The following is a 17,865-nucleotide window of genomic DNA, read 5'->3' on the forward strand; positions in this document are numbered from 1 at the left end:
CTCCCTAAACATAAATTCACCTGCCACATTTCAGCAGCTATCAGAATTCATTCTCTCTCACAGCAGCATACGCTAAATTGGCAGCCCTGCCACTGTACAGTACATCCATCAAAAGGCAGAATATATTTATAACATAATGTGCTACAGGAACTGACGGTACCGACATTACTCAAATGTTTCTGATTCGCACTCTTACCACATCTGCCTGGTGTTTGATTTCACTTCCCGTGGATCATGTGGCTGTGACTCGGGTCATGGAGGCCAGGAGCCGCAGGATCATGACTTGAACTGCCTTCCTCCCCTGTCCACACTTGCCAAATATATACCCTCCTAAAGTAAATGTAATCCTGTATGCGTCCACATGTTAAAGGACACTACCTGCTTGGCAGCAGAGTCCCACAGTTGTACATAAGTAACTTGGCTCCCTAGACACTCATTTGGTCTGAGCTCTGCTGAACGTGGTAAGACTTTGTTTTTTACGTAGAGCAAACTTTGCTGGTTACGCTGAAGTTTACTGTGACACCTACAGTAGATCCCTTTTGTTTTCATTGTGAAGTGTATTTTCTATACAGAAATTTAAAAACTTTTTTTTCAATGTTTCTGTAGTCCCAGGTCTGAGCTCGCACAGCCATGGGGGACTGGAACCTGCTGGGAAAGCTTCTAGAAAAAGCCCAGGAACACTCCACTGTGGTGGGGAAGGTGTGGCTCACCGTCCTGTTCATCTTCCGTATCCTGATCCTGAGCGCTGCGACAGAGAAGGTGTGGGGCGACGAGCAGTCGGGCTTCACCTGCGACACCAAGCAGCCCGGTTGCGAGAACGTGTGCTATGACATCACTTTCCCCATCTCCCACGTCCGCTTTTGGGTGCTGCAGATCATCTTCGTGTCCACGCCTACGCTGATCTACCTGGGGCACATCCTCCATCTGGTGCGGATGGAGGAGAAGCATAAAGATAAGGACAAAGAGAGGGAACACGCACACCACTCAGACAAACAGGCCCTCATTGTGGAGACTCACCACAAAAAGGCTCTGGTGAGGGACGAGAAGGGCCGAGTGCGCCTACAGGGGGAGCTCTTGCGCACATATGTCTTCAATGTGGTCTTTAAAACCCTGTTTGAGGTGGGCTTCATCGTGGCTCAGTACCTCTTGTACGGCTTTGAGCTGAAGCCCATGTACACATGCGACAGGCCGCCCTGTCCCAATGTAGTGAACTGCTACATATCCCGCCCCACGGAGAAAACCATCTTCATCATCTTCATGCTGGGGGTGGCCAGCGTGTCTCTGTTACTCAACCTCGTAGAGGTCTACCACCTGGGCTTTACCAAGTGCAGACAGGGCATCACCTTCAGGAGAGCCCAACAGTCAGCTGAGAGTATTTCCAAGGCGCCCAGTGACACTGCTGTGCCCTTTGCGCCAAGCTACGACGACTACTTCCACGGGCACCACCAGGTCCAGTCCGCCTACCCTCCCGTCCCCAGCTACAACCTCTCCCCTCTGTCCGAGGCCACAGACTCGTCCTTCCACCCGTACCACAGCAAAGCGGCTTACAAACAGAATAAGGACAACTTGGCTGTTGAAAGGAGCAGCAGCAAGCCAGAGGAATGTGACCTGAAAGGAAAGAAGGGAGCAGGATCAGCCCCTGGGTCACCTACGCAGGCCAGGCCCAGCCGCGGTGCCAAACACAGCAACAACAAGACTAGAATAGACGATCTGCAGATATGAGGAGGTTTATGTTTCTCTGAGGGGTCTTAAATTGCTGTTAGAGGATCATATGTTGTTTGGACGCATTCATACATGTTGGACTGACTCTCCTCTTGAAGATGGCACAGGTTTGACTCATTCCAGCTTTGAGGGGAGTGACATTTATAGGGCACATGAAAAGGCTGCAGTTGTTTTGTGATATGTAATAAAGACTGTGGCTCAACAAAAGCATTTCTAATGAATTTCTCTGTCCCTCAATCCTTGAATGGATCTTTCTTTCTTTCCAAAAACATGATTAGATTTCACATTAGATCGTAGCATAAATGTTTAATGTTACCTCACTTGTGGAAACCCCATATTTTCAGTAAATGTTCAAATGTACTGGTGTTTTGTGAAGTGATTTGTGAAATGGTTTGTGTATTTTCCACTCTTCACTGTTATTACTGTTATTCAAAACAACAACAGGCTTTTTTTTTAACCACTGAGCTTATCTCTCTTTTTTCCCCAATATGCAATGAATGTGAATGAACCCTGCCCAATTTTTTTTGGAACAGGATCCAGGGCTGGAACGTGTTCAGTACCAACCTGACCTTGTTTAAGGAAATCAGATAGGGCAAATAGTTAAATTTAACTTCCTTTAACTGTTTTGAGGTCACCATGTAGCATAGTTCACTTGCTTAGACTTGAAGTGAAAAGTTGTGCAATACCTGACAACACATTGGACACTGGAGTCACTGTAACTAATTCCAGGACGCGCCTCAAAAGAAATTGCACTGGTCTCAGGAGTTCCCGCATTCTCTGTCTTTTTTATTGCGACAGCCCGCAAGTCCATAATTATAAGCACATTGTTTTGTTTATCTGTGTTTATATCTGTGTTTGTGTCGTTAGTTTTCTGTAAAGCACTTGGTGACAACCATATTTGTAAAACTGCCTGAAATAAACCTGTCTTAAATTTGCAAAGTGAGCAGTGCGTTTGTATTTATCTCCAGTCTTTATCAGGAACAAGGAAAACCGCTTCACTGCAACACAATAAATCATGATCGACTCGGAGGCAGACAGTGATACTGGTTGTATTTAATATTCACACAGTAGCTCCAACACACAGTGAAGATCTGCAGCTTTGTTTCTCAAACAGAAAATTTAAATTTCTCAAGAACTGAAGCCGTGAGTCATCAGTGTCTACGCACACACATTTATGGTTGTTAAAAACTGACAGGCTTGAGAGAGAATAAAAACATTGTGCGTAAAGTCTTTCCTGTCTACAGTACGTATCCCACACATGCACATCTCATACTCACCAGGAAAGCACAGCACACAGGCATCTCTTCTATGGAAACCTTGAAATTAATGACATAGCATGAGGATGACGAACAAGCTCCTCTCATACTCCTGGACTGGTTTGTTCGTGACTTCCTGTCATAGATTGGGAACAGCAAATATGTTTTTTTTTTTCTTTTTTTTGTGTAAAAGTATTTAAAACAAAGAGTTTGGTTTCTCTCGGCTGGAGATTACAGTGTAGTCTGGACATACTATCTTTTATTTTAGTGTGTTTTTGTGCCAGGAACAACATATTTCAAATCTTTGATATGTCACTTGAGAAAATAAATAATGGCATCACCAGACAGAACCATCAGGAGTGTTATTTATTACAAATGTCTAAAAAGAACTGTCACATCTGATTTTACGAAAGGGAATAAAACATGAAATTTACTCATAGTTTCTGGGAGACATACATCATCTTAAAATACAATAAAGAGATCATCTCTGAGACATCTTTGAGAGGAATTATATGTTTTGGAAATGTTGACAGATGAGCAGATATGAGTGATGACTATGGCTGCATATCCAGCACTTTGAAATGAAATCCTTTCTAGTGTAAGGCCAAGATTTCATGTCAAGACATTTGGTCCATGATAGAAGGCGTACAGTATAGCACATTTTTAGAGATGCAGAGCATGTTCCAATAAATATCAGACTAGCACATCATACAGCATTGTAATTTTAAGGCTTTTAGTTTGACAGAATATGATACTGACTGTTTCTGATTTTACTTTGTGGTACTTGTGCTTTTTGTTAAGATGAATGAGAAATGAACGTGGGAGCTCTGTCTATTTCTTGAAAATGCAGTACATAAATCAAGGAGCTCAACCCATATAACTAAGGCCTGCTTCAGTAAAACTTCATAATGCATGATATTTATCTCAACCATTTACTGAAAAACTACAAACATGAAACAGGATAGCAAATACATTCAGGAACGTCCAGCTACACATATTGCCATGTCCTAATTGCGCTTAAACTACAGAACTGCTTAGTGTTAGCAAATAGGCTAACACACAGCACAACAGAGATCATAGACATTATAACAGATAAAGACAAATTATAAAAACTCTGTGGAGTAATTACTTAAGAACCTCACTTTTTCCACACTCTACTATTAAAAAAATATAGACCACCCCAAATACTCCACTTCTGAACACCCCCTTCCCTCTTTTCTCACCCCAGATCAGTTTGGTACTGTCTGTAAAAGCTTGGCACAGTGAAAGAGCTACAGGAGTGTCAAAGGTGTAGTTGCTGCTTATTTACTTTACCATTCTCATTAGAGATAATGGGCTATTTTTTGGACTTTCAAATCCCAATGGGAGCCATAAGCAACGTTAAAAGCGCTCTGAAGGAGCCAACAGCCCTCCAATTACATTTCACTTCAATTAAACACACTAAAGCTCAAAACACACCCGTGTAGTCGTGCATGCGAACACTGCATACACTGCCTAATGCAGAACACCTACACAAACACACTGTCAGCTACGCTTGTACAGTCCATGGTGACATGGCTGGGGATGCTTGGATCTTCTAAAAAACATGCACAGTAATTATGCTATCTACACTTAGACCCTGCCAAACTGCAGCTATTAACAAAAAGCATGTGCTACATGCTTGGGATAGATAAGTGATTCTCTACCACTGTTGTTTTTTCAGTGGCGAAGCCAGTAATTATCCTCTCAAAAGCACCTAAGCAGAGTTTCATGGGAAATAACAGCTCAGACTAATACAATAAAGAGCTGTCTTGGTTTTGTTTAATGGTGGATATAATTTTATGTGTCCAGATGAGTTATTCAATCACTTTATTCAGTTTTTTCCCCCTCTGGTGTGGTACTTCATATTCGTTTCCCCAACCAGCTGTATCACAGTACTCTACTGCCCTCTCCCTATCTTTTTCCTGAAACACCAGCATGCTGCATGGCAGGGGGTTGTATCTGCTGGGAACGCCACCTGCTGGGCAAAGGAAATACCTTGTATTATATTTTGGCATCTGGCATCTCTTTTTGAATTTCTCTCAACATAAAATACCAAACAGACACTCTGACATATTCCTACTTAAATGATATGTTCAATTGTGACATAGCTATGTACAAAATAATTAAGGTATGTTGTCGTTGCTGGAGTGTTACCTCTAGACTGGATCATTCTAATTCTTTATCATAAGGATGTTACAATAACTCAGTGAAAAGACTCCACTCATGGCTCCCTTTAAAAATGCTCACAGACAAAGCTGTTGATGGTCAGCCACCATCATATCTCAAAGAGTTGTATTATCCCAACAGAAGACTCCTTAACTGCAGGCCTATACTTGGTTCCTAGAGTTTCTGAGAGTAGGCAGAGCCTTCAGCTATCAGGCTCCTCTCCTGTGGGTTAGTGAGGCAGACATCCTCTCCACATCAAAGATTAGGTGCTTAAATCTTCCTTCTTTGATAAAGCCCTGAACCACCCCTTAGTTATGCTGCTGTAGGCCTAGGCTGCTGGGGGCACTCCCATGATGCACTGAGCACTTCTTTCTCTCTCACACACTCTGTGCATTGATATCATTAACTTTTTATTCTCCTCTTTCTTTGTGTCCTTCTGTCATTCTGCAGGTGTCTCTGACTCTGGAGCTACAGGATGGAGCTACAGGATTCACATCTGCCACTGGAGTACTATTTCTTTATTTAAGCTGATGTTATGAATGTAACACAATGACATCTATAGCTATTGGTACTATTACTTGCAGTATACCAATCAGTCTAAGTATTATTGTCATTGTGGGAACTGCTGCTCCCTCTCTCTGATATTGTGAGGTCTTGAGCTCAGCCTGCAAAGTGCCTTGAGATAATAATGCAGGCTGTGATTTGGCACTGTACAAATAAGACTGAATTCAATTGAATACAATAGTGGTGTTTATTTAATCCCTGACTGGAGTAAGTGTTCAGTGCTCTCTGGCCTGTTTTCCATCACACTGACACTATGCAGCCAACCTGCTAATGTGTGATAAATGACAAAGAGCCAGAAGCGAAGCCTGCCCTTGCACCAACTTTGTGTTGCTGCTAGGGTAAGCTTCTGAAATATCAGCCAAAAAGGAAACAGGGCTTCTGATGTTTGCTGACTGAATCAGTCTGATTGCTTGCAGGCCTGTCACCTCATCACCAACACCAGCCTTGTTAAACTCAACGCAGACTGCACAGCTTAAGAACCAAACTGTATGCGGAGCTACAGAAGAGTAACTGTTGAAAACCGAAGACTCATGCGGCGCGGAGCGAGGCCAACAGGAATCAGCTGCTGACACGGTTTCTGAGGCAGACGTCGTCATCATGGCTTGGCATCTGTCATCTCTTGTCTTTGCTTCTTTGTTGTGCCGTCTGTGGGAACGAGCCGACTGTTTGCTGCCACCATGTGACAGCTGAGATTCCCTGCAGAAGCCACTCCACAGAAGTATCTGATCAGCGGCGGCCCCGAGAGAGAAAGTGTTTGCTGTTTGGGAGACTTGATTGATTCTTTTCACTATAATTTCTTTCAAGCTGGGGAAAGAAATCAGGGCAATCAATTCAAAGAGTGAAAGATTTCATTTTCTTTGCACACAATATAAAATATGTGTCACATTAACAGGCCTTTGTGCGCATCCTGTTTTGAAAGAGGATGAACAAAGTAATCAATTTTAATAGTTTAGTCTATAGAACTTTGTTATTGCATGTCAGGTTTGTTAATGTTTTTAAAGTTTAATTTGCATCTGGTATAAACACTGTAACAGTCCATCTATCTATGACAAAACGAGCCACACAGAGTTTTCCCCCTCACATACACATAACTGTTTGTTTTCAATAGAAGTACTGAGTTTGACTGAGCATAAATAAACCAAAGCTGAAATCACCCCCCACCAAAAAAAAAATCCTAAGTAAATAAATGCACATACATACACACACGCACATGGTTTGGTTTGGTGTGGCTTACACAACAGATGGTAGGGGAAGTCATGGCCTCTTGTGTGATACAACTTGTTTATCACATGCTCAGACCACATGTATGTAGAAATATGTGTGACAGTGACATTTATCCTCAAATACTAATACTACTATAATAATAATAATAGTAACTGAAATCACTAATAAAAAAACTACTTATCTTCACTTCACTTTGTTTTTTTTTATCATCTCGTGTAGCCAGTCTAATATACAGTATATATGTTTTTTAAATAGGGAACAAACAACAAAAATAGCAGGAAACCTTTGAAAACATATGAAACAAAAACATTTTTTCACTTTATTTGAGCAAGACAATATTCTCTTCTGAATTACATTGACTTCAATGACATCTATATCCTCAAGCTCACCGAACAATACAAAACATTTCTTTAAATACAGTCTAATCTTGCAACAACGTCCTAATTCAAAATTGCAACAAATCGTTTCACTAGTACACATTAAAACAGAAAGAAAAACACAAAAAAGGACAAACTGATTATTTTATGGACCTGACATCATGAAGAGTTTGTTCCAAAATGCTGCCAGAGATTTAAGCACATTATGGGTTTATATTGAAGCCAAGAGTCAACTTCAAATAAATGCAGATTAGAACCGACAGTGAGGACAGTGCAATCATAATTTAGCGGCAGAAATTTGTCACAGAAAGGATATGGTGGAGTATTTTAGAATCAGAGTCTTCATTCACAAATTATAGGTACATACAGTGTGTGTGTGTGTATGTGTGTACACACACACGCATGCATCATCGAAAGCCCAAGATGTTTTCCTACATGACACACTCTTTACTGTGAAGAGACTGGGAGCACTTAGCCAAATGGCAGCTTATAAGAAAGCCTCTTAAAATATTTGGGCTGTCCTCTTTCAACAGAAGTAACAATGCTAGAGAACAAAAAGTCAAAAAGCGGGTCTGCTGAGGCTGGTGAAATACACACCCAACGGCACCCACTCCCCCATGCCAGGGAAGATACGGTAGATGCATGCTTTAACCTCAGGTTGAAGCCTAAGCTCAAACAGGATCCCCTAACTGTCTGGTTGGTAGATGTTGCCATGTGTAGTGCTGGAGCCCATGGTGGAGTGGGGGGGCGGGGGGGGCTGTGAATCGCCGAGTCCGTCTCCTCCGGTGTTACAGGCTCATAAGCATGCCTTAATCGTCTTTGCCCTTCCCTTTAGGCGTGCCTTCGTTCCAGGCCACATAAACAAACAAAGCCAAAACCACATGCACGGCTAGCACAGCAACAATGGCTGCATAGAAGTAGCTGTCAGAGCTCGACATCTTCATCGAACCTGGGAAAAAGAGGCGGAGAAGCAAATGTTGAAAACTATATACAAATGACTAAGATTATAATTCAAACCTTAAAATGATAATTGATTTTCTGAGTTTTTCTGGGTTACAAATGTAAGTGTCCTGATTTCTAAATGATGTAATGACAATTTGCATCAACAAACATGTCAAATATATTGAAACCCATCTCCCTCTCCCTTATAAAGTGACCTGTATGATCTGTCAATCTTAGCTTTTTTTATTTTAATTGTAAATTGATTAAAAAGGAGTAGGTTTGTTACCTTTAATTGTCGGTGTAAGCTATTTTTAGAACGGTGGAGCAGAGCCGCAAGCTGCTCAGAGCTACGCTATGGAGGCTCATGGAATTTCTTGGTTTCCCTCATCAAACTCACAATCCAACAACTCCAAAACAGAGGTAAATTCATACAAAACCGAACGCTGATGCGCGTTCCTGTCGGAGGCAGTTTTTCGGCAAGCAGTCTCTGCATTTGCCTCGAAAACAACTCTGTCTCGTAATGTTCCATTATTATCTCATAGCGTGGTGAATATGCAGGTCACAACTTGTCCATGAGAGCGTTTTGGAGTTGTTGGATTGTGTATTTGATGAGTTTGATGAAGGAAACCAAGAAAGCATAGCTCTGAGCAGCTCATGGCTCTGCTCCGCCGTTCTAAAAATAGCTTGCACTGACAATTAAAGGTAACAAACAAAGGTAAAAAACTGATTTCAATTTGTATGTCAAAGGTTAAGTTCAGTGTGACCTCACAAAATGTATTTTAGACCATAACTCAAAAATTCATAATGCAACTATGACACATTTTAATACAAATGTTTAATTGGAAACTAATGACCTTCATGTCACACTGCACAGGAGGTGTAGGACCAGAACCACCAGGATCATTAGAGATCCATCTCACCCCTGCAACTGCCTGTTCCAGCAGCTAATTAAGTGTTTTGAATTGAGATCAAGAAAATAGGTATGATGGCCAAAACTGAGAGACTCAGGAGGAGCTTCTTTCCTCAGGCCATTAGAGGACTCAACTTGACACACACACACACATATACATACACAGGCCCTTGCATATATTCTCATTTCTGATTATATTTAATGACATTATTTATATCATTTACATCATATTAGTTTTATTTTATTCATATTCATAACAGAAGGGGAGAAGATGACCACACTTTTTTGTAACTTCATTGGTTGGCAGAGGCACTAGTTCTAGTTTGCATTATGTGCAGATAAATTGTTAGTTGCAGCCCTGATTGTACTGCAACATAAGGGACAGCTACAAAATCAGTGAGGCTCTGTTTATGAATTCAGTTCTTTGATCAAGACAAGACTTTAAAGTAGATGAGAGGGGCAGTTTGTGGTTGCATTAAATCATAAGTTTAAAGAAAACAATCATCAAAGGGTTTGCACTGTACTCCCAACACAAACAAGGTAGTGTTGTAAAGCTCACCCTCAAAGATGTACGCCTTTGATGCAAAGTACAGTCCAATGGGAAGCGTGACCATCAGGATAGTGAAGAATAGCAGTGTCTTGAGGGCAGAAACCAGGGAGCCTTCATTTCTGCAGAGGAGCACAAGTTCATGAGTCAGCCAAGATGCAGCAAGACAGCAACTTTACCCGGACGGGATTCTCTAACATGCTGACTGCTGAATGTGGTGGTGATGCCCCCCAGCAGTAGTGTCGTGTTTCAGGATTACGCCATATTACACAAATCAACTCATTTATAAACTTTGGCACATGTTAAGCACCGAGCAGCGCGGGGGGAGAGAGACGCAGGTTTGGAGCCTCTCTCTCCCTCTCTCTCTCTCTTCACCAGACTGAGGAGGCTGCTAAACAGAGCTAGGCTAACGCTAGCCGCTCTTTTGAAAGTATGGCCTTTGTTTTCTTACCCTCGAAAATAAGGCGGCGGTCCGGCTGCAGCGTCCGGAGATGCTCTGACAGACCCGTCCATTGCTGTGCTGATATGAGGCTGGACAGAGATATGCGAGGGAAAACAGACACAGTTGATGCTAACGTTCAGCTGTTTGTTGTGCTGTCACTGTTGAAATCCCCTCTTCCGCATGGAGTCACGGGAACGTCACATGACGGGATTTGACGTCAGTCTCGCGATGTTTGACTACAGCTGCATCACATGTAAAAGCTGTTTTATCCCCTCTCATTTTTTCTCTCTCTCTTTTTGTACACACATCTCTTTTTTATTTATTTTTTATTTTTTTGTGAATTCACCATTCATCGTCAATTTCTTTGAACATTGTATTGCACTGATGATAACATTTGTGTTTCCACAAATGTAAAGTTAGTTTAACATTTCATATAAAACACATTTTGAAATTTGTAACATTTGTCATAATGCCAGTGTTGTTTTATACAGAAATTGCATTATTCCAATTGAATTGTATTCAAAATCTGATCTGTGGTTATTTATGTTTGAGAATGATGGGTGGTCAGTTGAGGCCACTCTACAGTCAAAGCCTGGCTGACTATTGCCAGAATATGTCTAGCAGAATTTAGTGGTATTATTGGATTAGTATTGTTTGTGTTTAGGCTCTAGGTTTATTTGAGCAAAGTATTAGACAGATTATCAGTCAGTCATTCATCAGTCAGTTTTTCCCCAGAGGATTTGCAGCAGTTCACACCTTGCACACCTGCTCTGGAAAAGGATACCGTTTTACAATCAGGAAACATAGTACATGGATTATTACAGTACAGACTGTAATCAAACAAAATAGATGAAGCAAACAAACAATACAAAGAGTAAGGTGAGCACATTTAATGACGTTTTAAGACCCTACGCACCCACACAGATGTTTTCACTTATTCTGACTGATTGCACCTCCTTTCAGGTGGAAGCTGAGTGGAGCTATGTTGGGTAAAGGTTTTTCTCACAGCTTCCTGACTTGACACTGCAGAAACGCACTGACATAGGCCTAGTTGAATTCCCTCTAAGTACTTCGGTGTAAGGGGTCACAAGTTAGGAAAATTTGTATTTTCACAGTTTGTGAATTTAGTTGCTGGGATGAAACATTTTTTCTTTGTCACAAAGATATCGAAGGTCAGTTTGCAAAATTGGAGGGTGGAGTAAAAAAAAAAAGTCAACTGAGGAACACAAGTCTGGGATTGACCCCCTTTTGCCTGGTGAGGCTAAACAAGAAATGAGAAAAGTCCTCGCAAGTAAGGGATTCACCTCAAGATGCAAACCTCGAAGCCTCAACAAGACAAATAAACAATTATGGCTAGGTTTTGTCTGGCCGCAAGTAGAAAAGGCGCACTGACATTTACTAATGATTACTCTGCTTACAGAAGCAGCAGGATGGATGTAGTGGTCTACAGAGGTAATCTGTGTTTCTGTGAGCTCTGATTCATCCTAATGCATCAAAACTCTCAGGATGACATGTCATCATTTAGCAGGTTGATTTATGGCTGAGGCAACCAGAAAGAGTTCCAGGTTGAAGAAGAAAATGGTGTATATATCTCCCACATATTTGTAAACATACTCCAATTTAAGTTGAGACCTTGTTTTTTATAATTGTTTTATTTGAACTGAATAGGCTGAAGCTGTCTGAACTGTATTTTTTCCTCTTATCAAAATACAATCGTCCATTCATACTTATGTCACTGTATTTTGCTCCAACTCATAATCAACCTAAGAATAGCAGTAAATGTGTAAATTCATTATTCAAGGATCTTTGTTGCAGTCTTAAATCACTGGTGGATTAAAAACACGTCATGACATAACTTCAGTCCTCAGTGGCTCCATGCATACAATGCACATGCACGCAGTCAGTGGGCCTACATGCTTGTGCTCCCCTGGTCTTGAATAATGTATCACTGGAGACAATTTCGCATTTAATTGCAGATGTAACAGAGAGCCATTTAGACTATTTCATGCCAAGTCTATACATTTAGTGTCGGTACACTGGCTGTGTTTCTGGTTGAAGTCTCCCTGGCTGGGTGTCAAGGAGTGGCACTTTCTGCTCCAGTTGGCTTCGTTCTCACCGGTCTCACGCTCAGCAGGTTCCCCAAAACACATTTCAATTGAAAAGACACTCAAAAGAGACCAGTCAGATCCACTATAGAAACACTCCAGTGATGTGTGTTCGAAATAATAATTTTGCTTGTTGTAGTAATTTCACATTCAAGTAGTTACCCTACAAAAAGCCAGGAAGACGTCACTGACCCTGCAGGTGCAGAGGACTGTGGCAGGGAATTGTATTATTCTCTGATCTGATGTTGGATGAAGCAAGAGCAATTTTGAAAATTACATTACGCTGTTACTGTTTTGTTGGATGTTGCACTTTGCAAGCTTTAGACCTGCTTTCTCTCAGAGCAACCTGCATCTCAGACAGGGCCTGTATGATGAATTACATCACTTATATTCAAATAGCCAACATTCATTTTCATTTATAAGCTGGAGTAATGAGTATGTAAACTGTTTTACTTGCATGATTTGGGATTCTCTGAAACCTACCACCTAATTTTACCTCACAAACTGGAAGAGAAAATTTCCAAATGCAGAAAATAAGACATTGAGTTAAAGGATTTGTAGGTGCATTTTAAAAAGTCTTGTGTATTATAATATTCATTCTCAGTTTTAACGAAAAAAAGTGTGAAAAATGTATATCAATCAGTCAATCAATCAATCAATCAATCAATCAATCAATCAATCAATCAATCAATCAATCAATCAATCAATCAATCAATCGATAAATCAGTGCAAACTGTGCCACACACAACTGCGCTGAGCATTAAATAAGCTGCTGACTATAGGCTATTCAACACGATATTGTATGTCAGTGGTGGTTTTTAAAATATCTCTGTCCCATAGGCTAAATAACTTATATTTTTTGAATATTTAATTTCAATATATAAAATTTCCATAAACAGGTCAAAAGCAATTATTCCAGATCAAAACTACATCCTCCCAATACACTGGAATTTTATTTTCTCTGGAAACAGATGCAAAACTCAAAATTAACTAGACGATTTATTGCAATGAGCATTGGGAATAGGCCAGAAACCACAAAAGACATAGCTGGTACAGTCACTGACTGCACATGTTCGCTCTGTTATGATGGGATTATAAACTTTAATAAAACCACTGCTTCAAAAAATAGAAGCTTGACAGAATCCATGTTCTCAGTGGAATAGCAGTGTGTAGATGTGGTCAAGGGGTCCAAGTTCAATAGCTGTCCTTCCTCTTGGATCTTGACCTATGACCTTCTTGAAGTATTTCCCACGGCTCCCTCTGTCTGGACTCTCCTAGCTATGCTTTTTGCATTCCACGTGTCACCAGTGCTCTATGTCAAACATGAGGCACCCCGCATGCCACACCTGTTGTTTTGACCAAGCGACACCACGTCCTTCACAGAATATTCAGTGTCGTAATGGGGACCGTTATTGTCAATGGAGTTTCCATTTGGAAAAAGACTGGAAATAAAACACTTTAAAAATAGTTCATTGCTATTCTAAGCCTTGTCAGTCATTTACAACTAATGCCAACTGTGAGAGCATTGTTATGGGCATTAGTTCCTGTCAGCAGGTTTATGGCTTGGTAGTTTCCTCTGGCATGTACTACAAGTGGAAAGTGAAAGTAGGCTGCTGTACTTCATGTACAGTTTTACAACATGAGCTACTTGTTCTTTGGCATTTCCATTTTATGCTTCTCCATACATGTCAACATTTCATTACAACATTTCAGAGGCAAGTATTCATTTCAAATTAAAAGTCCCATATGCCTCACGTTTCCACTGTTTTATCTTAGACATTAAAGTTTTACTCCTCTCTGATGCTTCTGGAGCTCTTGTGAAAACAGGTTGGTTGGTTCTGATTATTTTCTGTGGGACTGAGTATAAATATAGCAGATTTCAGGTAGAACAAGTCCTGCAAGAATGGATGGTGGGTCCAGGTGGGTGGGGCTTGGGGGCATGGCAAAGGGCAGTGGTGTGACATGATAAAGTTGCAGAAGTCCTGATGGCTTGTTTTATGGTACAGTTTCTGTGTTCTGTGGACTGTAGTGCTGATACATTCACAGTGTCAGCACCTAGACCTCCTTACAAAATGACATCTCATTTTAAACAATTTATACTGTGACCCTAAGGCCCCCAACACACTGCAAAACAACTACACAATTGCACTGGAAATTTAGAAAACAATCTAATAGTTTGATAAATATTAGTCATTATGTTTGGTGACATTTTTTATGCAGAGGAAGTCCTGCTCTATAAAATTGTGACTATAGGACTTAAGGCAACGGAATATATTTGTTGTATTGATACTTTGATGTACCGTAAATCAAAAAGAGAGTACTTGACACACTAGGGGTTATTGTCAACAAACAAGGAGCATGTGAACATTTTGTCAAATAGCAATAATTAAACATTTACAGATGCATCCATACCCCCCTCTGCTGTATGATTCAGTCTAAAAATAAAGTCAAGAAAACTGACGCAAATAATCACCATCATCCCTATTTCCTGCTCTCATTGGCTTCCTTGGACCCATGACACCTAAAACCTCCTGGTAGTATTGTGACCCAGAGCCCACTGGGACATGTAGGAACACATCATATGCATGAGAACACAGGCAGTGCTAAACCCGATGCACAAATCCATTAGGAGACTTGCTATTGTGGCAGTAGGCCCACAGTGAGACCCCACTGCTGTAAAATGCAGTGATGTGCAAGAGCCGTAGAAATTCCTCTGTGCAAAGGGGGTGTTACGTTTGGCTTCATCCAGCGGGCGGAAAACCATCATGTCATGCTAGCGTAAGGCCATATAATGTCTCATTGCTCATCCATTTTGTGTTAATCACATTTGTGGCAGGGTTCTGCCGTTGTGGAAATAATCTTTATCTCCCACAAATGAGAATTTGTTTCTTGGAGGCCTCTCCTGTTCACATACCACTGAGGAGGAGGCGAAAATAAGCAAGTGAAAGCACGGCTGCGGAGGGAGTATCATGTCCTCAGACAGCCTCCAGTTTAGCAGTGTACGCCTTGCTCCCCCTGTGCTTGGTCCAGTTTTGGCAATAAATAGTCTCTGACATCAAGTGGATGCTGCAGTGCACATCCCTTATCTATATTTCCAGAAGATAAAACAGGTATGCCTTGAATCTTACATATGACAATAGACCATATGATTTATGATATTATATTCTGACATATGTATACATGGCCATGCCAATGGATTTATGATGTGGCCTGAATGGAGTGAAGCTTGCCTGACACAAAAATTATAGCAAGGAAAAAACAAAATACAGAGATAACGCTTCTTGTAAAGATAATGCAACTCACAGTGAGACATGCCACATACATAGAATTGGCTAAATTAAGTCATGAGTTATGATGGGTCTTATAGAGTAGGGCGGCATGGATAGATCATGCTGTCCTTGAACATAACCGTAAGAAAAATGTCTCCAGCAGCTATTGCCCTTCATATTAAATCACTTGCAAAATGACAGGCAGTGTGGGTGGATAGATCAGTCATTTCAACTATTCATCCTTGACTCTGGATTGTACTTTTGGTTTATCTACTGTGTATGTGAGTTGTGCCATAGACCTTTTTTCTTGTCTGAATGCGAAGCAGGTGTAAACAGCTAGTCTCAATCTTTCTAAAGATAAAAAATAAACTAATAAAGGCATCTGCTGCTAAAGCTCACTAATTACCACTAATTACAAAGACCAGCATATTCTCCAAAGTGTTTTCCAAGAGAAATGTAATGTGACATACGTGCCCAAATCAAGAGTGATGTTGCCACCATTATCTATGAGATATACAAAGATATACAGTAAGAAATACCCATAGCAAAATGTATGTAGGCTAACATAATAAATATGTATATGCATATGATATCTATATTTGATTTAAAGCAGAAGTAAGTGGTCCGGTCGTTTTCGCTAATGCTGCGTTCCAGGCAGGCTTTTGAAATCGTAAATTACAGCTTCAAGTCGTTCAACTCGTTGTGTGTATTATAAACACATTGACAGGCTTTACAGTTTATAGTGTAATCTAATATGATTCATATTTAAAAATATATATTACCGTATATTTGTGTAAGGATATTTCTAAACACTGGGACAATGTGTTTTGATGGTGTCAGAGGTGCAGGTGGCTTCTTTCCTCCTGTTGTTTCTGACTGTAGCTCCATACTTAACAGGCAGATATGGCAGTGGTTATCGATCGCCTCATCTTACACTTGGCAAGAAGACAAAAGAAGCGTATTTTTCAAAATGTCAAGCTGCACCTCTGATGCCTTTGGAGAGAACAGGATAAATACAGTATACGTATACAAGTATGCTGAGCAAGAAAAGGAGAAAATGAACAACAGAAGGTGAGAGGGGGGGAAATAAAAGGATGACCCTGCCATTAGTCTTTGACTCTTTGGTGTTGTAGAGCTGACACTGTCATCGTCCCTCAAGCCCCTTTAGCCATCTGTGGCTGACCTTGCTCTGGTATGTGGGTAGCTTCTTTCTTCCACATCAGAGACAATGGCTCGTAAGATTGCAAGCAGAATTGAACAGTTTTGTGGCATTTCACAACTCTGCAAATAGATGGCACCTGACTCTGCAAGAGAGTCTCCCTCTGCTCATTCCATCCATCCCTCTTGCATCAGTCCATCATGGACTCAGGTTCCTATCCCTGCATCTGTAATCACCCACTGAGGTTTTAATTTAGCCAGACACCAGATAGTCTATCCCAGCTTAGCTACAGCAAAGCACAGCGCAATATAGAAGTCGGAAAATGGATTTGAAAGTAGATCTGGAATATACTGGGAATAATTATAAATCATTGGAATTAGACACTGGGAATGTGAAGTGTCTTTTACTGTATATTCCAGCAACAGTGCATCCTGTCAAGAATGTGTCACACCGACATCTTGGAGCCTCACTGTGAGGTGAAACGCTCATAGTTTGTTTGTCAGAGCTCATTTCAGCTAGGGTGACATGTGCGCGGGCACACTCACAAAATCAAGTCTCCGGCTCCTGATGCATATCATACCCCTTGGTCATTTAACAAACAAGAAAGCTAGCTTTGTGTTTTGTCATTGGTTGTTCCTTTTCTTTCTTTCTTTATTTCTTTATTAATTTTCTTTATTTATAATTTCTCAGATTTTCTAAATCATCCTGGGTTGGAGAGCAGACCCCATGGGCTTCAAACATTTCTGCTCAAATTAGTTGACATTTAGTAGTTGAAGCAGATGAAAGTTTATCAAAATTGTCTATTTTCCATGGGAGCACAAAGCCCGTTCTGAAATTGCCTTGGATCTGATTTCAAATTTATTCCAAATGAAACCACAGCTAATGCTTCCACAATCTTCTAGTGTGTTTTATGAGGGCAACGTTGCTCAGAAGACAAGCCTGAGGGTGAAGGAGAAAAAATGGTCAATTAATACAGACTACACTCCCAGTGAGAGGGAGTCTGAGCTATTCTTACACACTGAGAATCAAACAGGAGATTCAGATTTAACCTGAGTGCAACAAAAATGCTACACTGAGACTGGTTTCACATATTCACAATCACATAAACCAAAATACAATAATGGCCTGAAATCCATCATAACCAGACTATGAACTGAATGA

General features: G+C 40.8%; 2 protein-coding genes across 2 annotated transcripts; one reads left to right on the plus strand and one right to left on the minus strand.

Moving 5' to 3' along the window:
• Positions 1 to 630: 630 nt before the first annotated feature.
• Positions 631 to 2,661, plus strand: LOC146980043 (gap junction alpha-3 protein-like). The gene has a single exon (XM_085790123.1). The coding sequence runs from the start codon at positions 631 to 633 to the stop codon at positions 1,720 to 1,722; it is 1,092 nt and encodes a 363-aa protein (XP_085646249.1). The 3' UTR covers positions 1,723 to 2,661.
• Positions 2,662 to 7,233: 4,572 nt separating this feature from the next.
• On the minus strand, positions 7,234 to 10,343 carry vma21 (vacuolar ATPase assembly factor VMA21). Its single transcript, XM_085790124.1, has 3 exons — positions 10,181 to 10,343; positions 9,742 to 9,851; positions 7,234 to 8,279 (listed from the first exon to the last, which is right to left on the minus strand). Exons 1-3 carry the CDS (start codon positions 10,240 to 10,242, stop codon positions 8,140 to 8,142), a joined length of 312 nt encoding a protein of 103 aa, XP_085646250.1. The 5' UTR covers positions 10,243 to 10,343; the 3' UTR covers positions 7,234 to 8,139.
• Positions 10,344 to 17,865: the final 7,522 nt, after the last annotated feature.

The sequence above is a fragment of the Trachurus japonicus genome, chromosome 10 (assembly GCF_045865225.1).
Source record: "Trachurus japonicus isolate A0001 chromosome 10, Traja_1.0".
In the NCBI taxonomy this organism is placed as follows: domain Eukaryota; kingdom Metazoa; phylum Chordata; class Actinopteri; order Carangiformes; family Carangidae; genus Trachurus; species Trachurus japonicus.